At 34.1% G+C, this 12,889-nt stretch overlaps 1 protein-coding gene across 3 annotated transcripts in view; it reads right to left on the bottom strand.

Annotated features, from left to right (window-relative positions):
* Positions 1-7,277, bottom strand: part of LOC110105722 (probable inactive heme oxygenase 2, chloroplastic) — a 31,931-nt gene extending 24,654 nt beyond the window's left edge. The window contains exons 1-2 of one of the 3 annotated variants that reach the window (XM_020835327.2): positions 6,810-7,277; positions 6,500-6,734 (exon numbers count right to left, since the gene is read on the bottom strand). In XM_020835327.2, coding sequence (XP_020690986.1) covers positions 6,500-6,734; positions 6,810-7,252 — 678 coding nt within the window. In that variant the 5' untranslated portion in view covers positions 7,253-7,277. The remainder of the gene's footprint in view (positions 1-6,499; positions 6,735-6,809) is intronic. The other 2 variants (XM_028696179.1, XM_020835328.2) reach the window with 2 other exon arrangements.
* Between the last annotated feature and the right edge of the window lie 5,612 nt (positions 7,278-12,889).

Below are 12,889 nucleotides of genomic sequence, written 5' to 3'. Positions count from 1 at the left end.
AATTTAAAATATTTACATATTTTAAATTATTCAAATATTTAATATTAATATTTTACTCATTTTTAATCAAAACTAATCCAATTAATAAGATAAAAATATCCATAATGTTATTATAAATACTTTAACTAAATTATTAAACATATTTAATCTTTTAAAATTAAAACTTAAATAACAAATGTTTAATGATGTTTAAATAATTCGTATTATTTAAATATTTGAATAATTAATTACTTTTTTAATTAGTTAAACATTAAATATTCTCAAAATTTTTAAAATTTTAAATATTTTAAATCCAAATTAATTTTAAATTCAAAATTTAATTTGTTTTTATAATAATTTGAATTACTTATAGATTTTCAACCATTAAGTTATTACTAATTAATAATTTTATTAAATATTTTTCAAAATTCAATTTTAAGTTATTTTCTGAAAATATTCAAGAAGTGCACTAAAAATGTTAATTATTAAAATTAATTTGATATATTTTATATATTTTAAATAATTTTAATTACTTAAGATTTGAGTATTTAATTAATATTTAATTCAATAATTTTTAAAAATTCAAAAAATCTTTATTTTAAATCATCTTAAATTATTTAAAAAACATATTTTCAAATTTATTTTAAAATAATTTTAAAACTATTTTTTAGACTTATTCAAAATTCTTTTGAATTACTTAAATTTTCTAGAAATCCTTAAAATTAATCTATTTTCTAAATATCAAAATTAGTTTTAAAATTATATACATTAAATTTTGAGAGCTTTGAGTGAGGAGTTTAAAATCTTAGACACGGGTTGAGCTTGATTAAATAGAATTTATGTGGAATGATGATTAATCAATGAATAATTAATTTGCTAATTATTTATTGATTGATCCTTCAATTAATTAAGCTTTAATTTGATTTGCACGTTTAGGGAGCATACATCACATAGCCTAAGTATCTCCTAATTTTAAGGACTTGATTGTATCTTTGTGTGTGCTTATTTCATGCTTGTCCAAGGGTAAGAAACATTGATTCAAACCTAGCTAATTTAGTGACATCATTTAAGAAAATAATTAGAGAAACTATAAGTATTAGGATATGCATCCTCTTGACTTGAAACTTTGAACATTTGAACATAGTGACACTCTCAGCCCATAGAAAATTTTTCACTGGTTTTAGAGATCATTAAGACCCTTAATCAATTTTCTTAAGTTTAAACCCTTAATTAAGCTCTTTAAACTTCTAAAAATTGTAATAAATCAAATTTAAATCCAAAAATTACAAATAAGACCTCTAATTGACCAGAATCAAACCCTTAATCAATAAAAAATGGAACCAATTTAATTTGATAGCAAATCTGGTCTTAATTTAATTTTAAGTAAAATTGAATCTTTAATTAATTAAAAATAATTAAAAAAATTCCAGAAAATTCCCAAACACTTGGAAATCTCTTCTTAGGTCATTTCTGACCTTTGGATCAAAATCACAAAAAGGTCTCTAATTAAATAATTTTTAAAATTCTAATAAATGCATAAACTTCAAACCTTCATAACTAAATCTAAAAAAATCCAATTTCAGCACACTTACAGTCTAACTGATCGTATTAAGATCTAGTATTTTAATAAAATATTAATTTTCCATAAAACACTTAATTTAAAAGTCAACTTTTGGCCCTTTAATTAAATGATTAAAATAATCCAAAATTTCTTAAAACTCAAAATCACTTTAAAACTCCAAAAATGTTTAAATCAACTTTAAAACCAGCAATCAATCAACTTTAATTAAAATTTATTAACATTTAAACCTTAATCAAATAAAAACACTTAATTATACCAGGTACCACTAGGTAACCCAGGCCTAAGTGGCTATAACTTAGCCCCAAGGAAGGTGAAATAAACTTCACGGCCTCGGTGAAAAACAAATGTGGTATCCAACAAATAATTAAAATCAATCTTAAAATCAATTTCAAATCATTAATACTTAAACTTTAATTAAATTTTTCCCTTAAGCCTTTCAACCAATCAAAAATTCAAACAACTTAAACAAATTACCCTCCATAGGACATATCCAAACCACACGACCTACCTCATACACTTTAGATGGTTTGCTAGGATAACCAACTCTAATTTTAGGCTAGGCCAGTGTTTATTTTTCCGCTGTGTGCATGATTTTTGAGTTTTCACTACATGGTGTTTGATCGCTTAGAATTGATATGTTTGTTTACTTACTTTTCTGCACTCTGTGTTGTGAGTAATTGAGCATTTTAAATTTCAATTATTAACTGCTTGAGATTAAATATAACTGCTTGGGATGTTAATTAACTGCTGATTATTAGGATAACCCTGCAGAATCGAGTCTAGATTTTTATTTTAAATTGATGTAATTTGATTTGAAATACGTTGTAATGTTAAGTAACTTGAGAATGGGATGTTAAAACATCTAATTTGGAATCCAAAGAGGAAGAGACATCCCTTAGGGGAGAGTCCCTCTCCATTTAGAGATTCAAATTTGGATGATTTTGAAAATATCCAAAGAGGAAAGATAACACCCCTTTTCAAGGGGGTGTTTCTTTTCATTTGGATATCTTGAACCGACGGATCAAGAAGCTCATGGAAAGACAAAGAAGTGGAAGTCGAGAAGAGTCTCAATTCTCAAAGTCACTTGTCTTTTAGGAGTTAAAATCCGGGTTGTTGTCAGTGGTGCCCGGCCACTTTACTTTTCTGCAAATTCTGGGATATAATAATAAGTTTCCCTTGTCATGTGGCCTTTCAATTTGATATTAATTTCATTTAATTGATTTATTTATCGATTGATGTGTTGATTATGATTAGGATCTGCCTACTTTTCTTAGTTTTTTTTTTTTTTTTGCGATCTCGCATGTCGTATTTTGATTTAGCCTGGAATCCGATCGTAGACTCATAAGGACTCATTCAAAACTATTTCTACTTAAACAAAATTAAAACATTTAAGCTCACATAGCAACTCTAACAAATTTAAGAAGTAAACCCGGGACCGCCGGGAGTTCGCATGCATACTTGTTACATTTTTCTTTCTTCTTGCTAGGCACCTCCCCGCCTGCGGGTTTTGGCAGACCACCTGGCCTATGAGGGTGCAGATCTATCCAAGGGGAATCTGTGCATTCTACTAGGATAAAACCTATTTTTTAAGCCTTATTTAAAAAAATATATATATATATTTTAAATTTAAGCATTTAATTGAGTCAATTAACATGCATCGCATTAGATACAAATTAAATCGAGTCTAAATCGTTAATTACATTTATTTAGACATTAAACACCCAACATAAGTCAAAGGGCCAATTAGGATCTGCTCTAGATGTCGGCCCTATTCTCAAAAACTTATCTTAAGTAACGTCCTTACCACTCAACATTAAAAGATCGGACACATGATTTTAAAGGGCCTATGTGGTTTAGCTGGCTCCCTAATTTAGGTCGGGGTAAGTCCAGATTTGCTTTGCATTAGCTAGGTTCGGGTCACTGATTTTTAGTACCCAATTTAGACTTAAGTTCTGAGGCAGGCTCGGGCTATAAGACCTCAACCTTCGGGAATTGAATCTCAAATTTCTAATAAAATTGATCACTCAAATTTAAAATATATTTCAATCAAATTCAAGCCCAACACTTAGGATAGGCTGAGGTGTTTCTGAAATAATTCAGAATCCAAAAACACCTACCCTTCTTCCTTTGACTCCAGAAATAAGTGTTCAATATTGAATCATTCCCATTTGAAAATTTCAATCCTTATCACCTTTGATATTGAGTTTTGAAATCTTAAATAAATTTCTACCGCTATTTTAATCGAGAGTATTCGTAGAAAAATTTTCAATTTTCCTACGATGTAATTAACTACGATGACTTGCACTCGTATGAGATTTAGAACCCAAACCAGATTTTCAAAATTAAACTTTTCAAAACCTTCAATTAATTATCTTTGGGAAACTTAAACTTTACGATCATTATTATCGTTTTTAAATGAGTAATAATAAGCGATATCCTTTTTCTCTGGAAAGATAAATCGTTCTATTATTATTCTGACTACAAAATTAATGATCCCATATCCCAATCATTATAGTTAAATATTTGATCAAACATCATTTTGATCATTTGGGATCATATGTTGTCTCCTCTTGAGTTTGATTATAGTAATCGGCATGAATTTAAAACGTTGAAATTTGAACTCATTAGAGAACGATATGTTCACCTTTCGAGATGATATATCATTTATAATGAGGAGTTCAATTTCAAAATTTCAAAAAATTGATATTTCCCAAAGATAATTAAAATTTTTCAAACTATACTTTTTCAATCAAACAAAAATATGGCGACTATACTGGATGACAGGTCTAGTGGCATAGGCCGTGAATATTTGAAGGTTTTATAGCCTTTGAATTTTGTTTTAGTTTTTGGGGTTAGAAACCCCAGAATGGGCTCAAATTTGGAGAGTTACCTCTAGAGATATGTCTTATCACTTTGCAAGTGATAGACTCTGAATCATAGGTCTTTTGATTGTATTTTGAAGTGTTTGAAAATTCAATGAAAAAGACTTTCGGGATTTGGACCTTTGGCCTTGGGTTTGAGTCTGGATTTCTCTAAGATCTAGGTAGATCCTAAAGTCAGGATTTCTCTAAGATCTAGGTAGATCCTAAGGTCTGAAGCGATCTAAGGTTCTAGGTAGATCATAAGGTATGGAATCTAGAAGGATCCTAAGATCTAGAATAGATCCTAAGGTCGGAATTCTAGGAGGATCCTAGAATTTGAATTGGTTTAGAGATTAAATTAATTTAGAGTCAGGATTGGTCCAAGTGACCTCATACAAAAATGAGGTCAACAAGGTTGTATCCTGGTGTGGTGTATGCTTTTTGCTGATGATATTCTTCTTGTTGATAAGACTATAGAGAGTTGAAAGTAAACTTGAATTATGGAGATCAACCTTAGAGTCTAAAGGCTTTCGTTTGAGTATATATAAAACTGAATATATGAAGTGTAATTTTAGTAATAATAAATCTAGTGGGGGATTGTGACTTTGGGTGATCAAGGCATTAATAAGAGCACACATTTTTGATATCTTGGCTCTATTGTTCAAAGTGATGTGAAATAGATGGAGACATTATTAGTTGAATTCAAGTTGGTTGGTTAAAGTGGAGGAATGCATTGGGCTTGTTGTGTGATAGAAAAGTCCCCTCAAACATAAAGGAAAATTCTATAAGATGGTTCTTAGACCTGCAATGCTTTATGGTGCAAAATGTTGGCCATTAAAGGAGAGGCATAATATTACGTTAAGTGTTATAGAGATGAGGATGCTTAGGTAGATGAGTGGCTTTACTCTTATAGACAGGATACAAAATGAGCATATATGTGAAAAGGTTGGAGTAGCTCTAGTGGAAGATTAGATTAGAGAGTCGCCTTAGATGGTTTGATCACATAAAACGGCGGCCTACAAATGAGCCGGTTAAGAAAGTAGATATAGAAGATTTAATTTATGTTAAGAATGGTAGAGGTAGACCTAACAAGACTTGGTTAGAAAATATTAGAAATTACATTCTTTATTAGATTTAAATGAGAATTTAACTCTTAATAAGACACAAGAGAGAAAAAGAAATCATATAGCCGATCCCACATAGTGGGATAAAGGCTTGACGTTTTTGTTGTTGTTGTTGTTGTTTGCCATTGTTGCCTTGTTGACGTCTTATTAATATTTTGATAATGTTTTACTACTGCCTTGTTGATATCTTATTGCTTTGTTTCTATGTCTAGCAACAGCCTAGTTGCTAGTGCAGTTGATGTTGTTGTTTCCTGCAGTAGAAATAATGAACATGTTGTATTACAGGAAAGTTTTAAATCCAAGAAGTAAACTAGAAGGAGAAGACAACAAAGTAAAGTCATCTATAGTAGAATGACTCAATCCAGAGATATCCTAACTTTCTCCTAGATCATCTAGGAGTCCAAAAAAGCATATCAAACCCTTGCTCCTTTTCCTAGCCTCCTAATAGCTGACTTGGGTCAAACATTTAAGAAATTAGCACCAAATCAAGCACGAGTGATCAAAAGCTATAGCTCAATCCAATAACATGATTCATAAGCTTTCAATTGTTAGTTGTTGACAAAGCTCATTGGCCGAAAGCTAAGTCTAACTAATTAATTGTTATCTAAACTCAACCCAAGTGGAACAACAAATCAATTTTAAATTGATTTACAATAAAAAGATGTCCATGAATATTGGCATTCATGCATTCAAAGACACGCAGGCATATACATTTCAATCAAATCTCAACCTAACAGATGCAATCTCTAGGATTGGCCTAATTCAAGTTAGATTCAAGTTGAACATAGCTCATTAGTTGGCTCACAATTTTTTTAATTTAAGTTCAACCCTCGATCATCAAGTCAAAATACAACTCCACCTGCAGGGTACATTTCACAATGTTGTTTGAACTAGCAGTTTCAACATTAAAACAGATGAAACTAGAAATGCAAAGTCTATTTTTAGCCCCATACCTGTCTGCCTATCTCACAGCCACCATATAAATGAGCAAAATAAATGTTGTAGAAATGGCAAAGAAATGATGGCGCGCTTTTTTCAGCCAAATCCGCAAGATAAGAAGCGTAGACAGTCCCAGGAGAACTCGGTTGTGGAATGACAAACCCTTGCTGCTTAAACCATTTTAAATCCTTTGACAGACTAGCTGATCGTTCTAAACCAGTCCTTCTGAAGTAAACATCTGCAGAAAACCTTAGCCAAAGAGAGATTAGAGCACAAAAAAGTGTAAAAAAAATAAAAAGAAATAAACTGAATTAGAAGACCTACGCAGGCTTACAGGTGACATCGGTGGAGTCCTCAACAATCCGTTCTAGGGTTTCGAAGACAAGCTTGCTATCGACGAGGTAGTTGAGAAAGCCCTCCATGGAAGGCTGCCAAGTAGCGGTTGTCGCCGACGCCTCATTGGCGTCGCTCGTGCGGAGTCTCATGGAAACGAACCTCATTTCCTCAACGATGCCCTCCTTTTCGCCGGGATTAAGTTTCCGATTTCTAACCCTCTTTCTTCCGCCGCCGCCCACCGGCGAAATGGTGGACGAGGTGGTGGAAGTCGACGAAGAAGAGCAGACGAAGTAATAGGGTTTTTTACTACTTAAACTGCAGAAACGGTAGGGTTTGGCGGATTGCGGGATTTTGAAGGGAAGAGGCATCGGAAATGACCCACAATGAACCATTTTTGTGCCTCCCGTAAAGAAACTCAGCAGCTGCAACATTTCAGAACCGAAGTGCGGTTTTAGCCTTCTTGAGGAAGAAGTTATATTTTAAGATGTTTAAATATAAGCAGCTCATCTTGTCTCTTGGTTGGGATTTTGTCTATCAATTATGAGGTCTTAAGTTTGAGTTTTATGTATATGATGTGCGTATGAATTTGCCTTAATTAATTTAAATGTTCCAAAAAAAAGATGTTTAAATATTATACTATTATATTGCTATTATAAGTGTCGTTTGTGAGTCTCCCTGCTATTATTAGTGTTGCTTGTGAGTCTCCCCACATAAGATTTTGATTGTAGCTTACAAACTGTTGAATAAATGTTGGCCCTCTATTATTTTGACTATTGCATTTCATCATATCTATTCCAAAACGAAAATTTTGTTTGCCTTATCTAGTGGAAACTCTCCCACTATAACTTTCCGTACATCGCACATGTAACGAAGGCCTCCGCCTCCCCCTTTCTCGCTTGACCCGAAGCCCACCAACGCTCGTCGTCGACCTACTGCCCTAGGTGCACGATCGCTGCCGCCGACCCTCTCTCACGCACAGGTAACTTCTACCCATTTCTTCTTCGTGCTTCTTCCTCATCTTCCTTTATTCTTTTTATCCGTCCTTTCCTTCCTCATGCTTATCTTCATTTCTTCTTCTTCTTCTTTATTTTCTTCTTCTCTGTTTTTCCCTTTCTTCCCTTCTTCTTCTCAATGACATTTTATGTTATTTTTTTTGTTATTATGAATAGATAGAATCATTTGGCGGCCTAATGCTAGTGAGAGAAAACTATGCGGGATTTTAGTGAGAAAAGGTGTGGGATTCTAGTGAGAGAAAACTGATTTTCAAAAATCATTTGGCGGCCGAAGAAGAATCCACTGATGGCGGTGGAAAATCACCGGCCTAATGCCGATGGTTGTCCTAAAGGAGATCGTCGTTCTTCTACGGAGATGCAAGTTTTTTTTCTAAATAATAAATCTCTCATGTTTTTGGAGATTCAAATACATGAGTTTTGGCTAAAGATGGTAGCCATGGAATAAGGTATTCATCCATTTATGCCAAACCTTTGGTAATTAACGAAGGTGGTATTTCAAATGACAAATTTGCGCTGGTGATTGGGAAAGGAAAGGGTGTGATAATGTCTGAAGAGGTTACAAAGAATGTGAAAGTTCATAAATTTCAAAACATTGTTCCTGCTGCTGTGGCTGAAATGCATAACATCTTGAGATTGGTGCAAACCTGGAGGAATCTAATATATATAGTCAAGTTAACAACAATGTTGTGAATGGAAAGCATGAAGGGATTGAAGACATGAACATGGTTCGACAATGTGTATCGGGGGAAAGAGATCCTGTTATTATGGATGTTGTTGAAGCTGGAGATAGTTCAATTAAAGAACAACCTGGAAATGGTCTGGTAAATGTTTGGCATAAGAAAACCCACAAAAGAATTTGTGATTCAGATTGGGATTTTGGCAATTGCATTTTTGAAGATGGGATGGCAGTCAAATTATGTGAGGAGAAGGTTTCGGAAAACACCATAGCTTTGCAGAATGCATTGGTGGTTAAGGTATTTGGGGAGAACATACCACATTTCATAGTTAATGCTGAACTCAAGAGGCAGTGGTCTCCAATTGATAAGTTTAATCTAACTTGGCTTGGAAAAGGGTGGAGTTTGTGTTTATTTGAAGATGAAGAAGCAATTTACATGGTGCTTGCTAATGGTCTGTGGTATATGAAGGGGAACATTATTGGTGTGGATAAGTGGAGTCAATCATTCTCTCCTAATTCATTGAAGGGCTTGACAGCACCTATATGGTTAAGAATGCCTAATTTGCCACTTCATTGTTGGGATCCTACAAATGTTTGTAGGATTGCCTCAAAGATAGGGAAACTTTATTTAATAGATGAAAATATGTTTCAATGGGGAAAACGTGAATTTGCTAGAATTTGTGTCCACATCCACCTTGAAGAATCTCTACCGCTTGGTTTGTGGGTAGAGGGAAAATCAGGAATATTTTTTCAAAAAATCAAATACGAAAGGATTCCTAATATTTGTTTTGGTTGTGGAAAGATTGGTCATGACCAAGACAATTGTCCTGAGAAGATTATTGGCATGACCTCTAAAGGTTTGAAAGAGGTGGATTGCAATGTGAAGGAACCGTTCTTAGAACCGGTTAGAGAAAAAATGACTGAAGATGCCTCTGGTGAAGATAATGTTTATGGACATGTTAGTTATGGAAGGAAATATTTTAAGGCAAATGGATTTCATGGTAAGAAGACTGGTGGAGACAAAAATACAATCAATAACAATGTCAATCAGTTGTCAAGAAAGAAATTCAGGGTGAAGAATAATAATGGTTCCGGATTGTTAAATGGCAGCAAGGTGGCAGAACCTGTTGCTCCAGAGAATTCAAAATAGGAAGTTAACAAGTATTTGAAGTTGAAAGATTCTAGAGTTAATCCTGAAGTTAATTCAGAGGTTAACAAGTTTTCTGTTCTTAGTAATTGGTATGAGGAAGGGGAGCTGGTGGTTGAGGATTATGAAAAGATGGAACTGTTATTCGGGAAGAGAAAGGTGATATAGAAGTTATTAATTCTGATTCTATGAGACCGATGGATAAAGGTGGTTGTTCCCCTAAGGCCTTTGCTGTGAATGTAATGGAGGAGTTCAAAGAAGGCAGTTCTTCTAACATCAAGATCAAGCTTGCCAAGATGCTCAGAAGTCTTGGTCCGATAAACCAGTTTCCTAGAGGAAGGAAATTGGAGAATGAAGCAAATGAGAAGGCGGGGAACTCTTCCCCTTATGTTCTTTAATGGCTTCAATCTTGTTTTGGAATAGTAGAGGAGCGAGGGAAAAACAAGCTTCTCTATATTTAAAGGAGGTGGTGAGAGACAACAATGTGTTTTTTGTGGGACTTTTGGAAACTAAAGTTTCAAATTTCAGTAAATTTGAAATTGATGTTCTCATTGATAATGAATGGGATTTTTTTCAAATACCATCTGAAGGTCTTTTTGGTGGTATATTGGTATTTTGGAAGTTCAAAATTTCTTCCTTTTCTATGTTATTTTCTTCCAATCAAGTGATTATAGGGGATCTTGATATTATAAATATGGGGAGGTGGAGAATAGCCACGGTATATGGTGGTAAAGAGGTGGTTCACAGAAGACTTCTTTGGGACAAGTTGGACGAATTTGGTTCTAACAGCTATCCCTTAGTAGTTGGGGGTGATTTTAATTGTATCTTGTCTAAGGAAGATAAGAGAGGGGGAAGACCTTTTCGATTTTCTCAAGGCTCAAGAGAGAAGAGTTTGTTTTTGATGAGAAGTGATCTTCATGAAGTGAGTGTTATTGGACCTAGATTTACTTGGTGTAATAACAAAGATGGTAATGCTAGAATATTGGAGAGGTTGGATAAATGCTTTATTAATCCAATTGCTTTGAAGGCTAATCGATTGGTGTTGAGGCATTTATCCAGGGTGGCGTCGGATCATTGTCCAATCCTATTGAATTTCTTGGAAGAAAATTCCTTCTCTGATAAGATCATTAGGTTTGAAGAAGTGTGGGCATCGTATCCAGCCTCATTTGGTGTGGTAAAGGAAGCTTGGAGTAAGAAGTCTTATGGGGACTTTGCCAAAGTTCTGAACTGTAAATTCTGAAGAAGCTTAAAAGCTCTTTTTTACTAGAGTAAAGCAAAATTTTGGGAGTTTGATCAGCAAAAAGAATTACTGAAATCTAAAATCCTGGAGTTGCAATCTAAAGAATCAGAAGATGGATGGCTGTCAGAAGATGAAATCTTTAACCTTCATTTTGGTTTGGCTTGACTCAACACGTGGTGGAAGCAAAGAGCTAAGGTCAAGTGGATGAAGGAGGTAGACACTAACTCTAATTTCCTTCATTATTTTGCTTCAGCTAGAAGGAATTCAAATTGTATTTACAAAATTAAGGATGTTTTTGGATCGCTCACTGAAGATTACAAACAGGTTTCTGAAATTATTTTAAATTTCTTTAATGGGAAATGGAAGAAAAGGGTTGGTTCTCTTAGTGGTTGACCTATTCCTAATAATTCTATTAATGAGAATGATAGGGAAGGGTTAATCAAATATCTATCTATGGAGGAATTGGAGTTGGTAGTGTTGCAAACTAGTGATAGTATTTCACCTGGGAATGATGGGATTTCGTATTCCTTCATGAAAGCTTGTTGGAACATAAATAAGAAGGATTGCTGGAATGCAGTAAATTAGTTCTTTATTTCAGGAAAGATGAATGATGACTGGAAAGAAACACTTCCTGTGCTCATTCCTAAGGTTGTGGAACCTGTCATACCGAGCCATTATAGACCAATTAGCTTGTGCAGGTCAATTTATAAGGTGGTGGCTAGAATACTATTGAATAGGATGAAAATAATGATTCATAAATTGGTTTTGTTGGAACAAGCTGCATTCATCAATGGTAGATATTTGGTTGATCATATCCTTGTGGCTCAAGAGGTTTTTCAAAAGTTCAGGAGTTCTAGATCATGGAACAAGCCTACGACAACATGACTTGGAATACTCTGAAAAATGTTTTAGATTATTTTGGGTTTTCGGAGAAATTCTCTATGTGGATAATGGAATGCGTTGAGTATCCAAAATTTTCTTTGATTATTAATGACAAGATTTCAAACTAGATTTATACGAGAGCGGGTTTCGACAAGTATGTCCTCTTTCACCCTTTTTGTTTATTTTATGTTCACAGTTGCTTACCAATCCTTTTAAGCAAAATGATGTAGATGTCGGTATCAAAATTGGTTGCGATTTGCCAAAGATTTCCCACCTCTTATATGCAGACGATGTCATCATTTTCTCTCATGCCATTGTTAAAGAAGTGAGAGAAGTTAAAGGAGCATTAACTAATTTCTATAACTGGACAGGTCAGAAGATCAATTTGGAAAAATCAGTGATGTTGTTTGGAAGGCATGTTAAGAGAAGAAAAAAGAAAACTATTGAAAGGATCATGGGTTTCAAGGTGTTAAAGGAGTTCATGTATCTTGGTGTTAAAATGGCATTGTGAAGGCTTGTAGTAGCAGATTTCCATTTTATTATAGAGAAAGCTCTGAAGTTCACGGCTGTTTGGGGAAGCAAACAACTCTCTTTGGCAGGGAAGATGTTGTTGATTAAAACAGTGATGCTTTATATTCCTAATTTCTATTGCACTTTCTCATTGGTTCCTAAAAGTATTCTTAAAAAGTTATACAAGTTATGTCGTGATTTCATTTGGAATAAACAAAATGGGAGATTGGGATTGCACTATGTTAACTGGAATAATCTGTGTAAACCAGTGAGATTAGGTGGAAGCGGCATTCATTCATGTGTTGAGATCGTGGGTGCTTTAAGAGCTAAATTAGCTTGGAAGGTCATTCATGCACTACAAAAAAATATATTTATAACAACATATATATTATAACACTTATATTTAAGTGCCTTAAGAGATATGTATTAGGGCATATTTTGATTTCGCGCCCATTAATAGAGCGATTTGGCTCTAAGGCGCTAACACAACCATCTTGGGATAAGTTACTGTGTATTTCATCTTTCTTGTATTCAACTGCTTCGCCTCCGCCCCTTTGCCTCCGCCGCGCTTCGCCTCGCCTCCTTCGCTTTGCCTCCGTC

The sequence above is a fragment of the Dendrobium catenatum genome, unplaced genomic scaffold (assembly GCF_001605985.2).
Source record: "Dendrobium catenatum unplaced genomic scaffold, ASM160598v2 fragScaff_scaffold_716, whole genome shotgun sequence".
NCBI lineage: Eukaryota > Viridiplantae > Streptophyta > Magnoliopsida > Asparagales > Orchidaceae > Dendrobium > Dendrobium catenatum.
The sequence above is the reverse complement of the archived record's forward strand: the minus strand, read 5'-3'. Positions and strand labels throughout refer to the sequence as shown.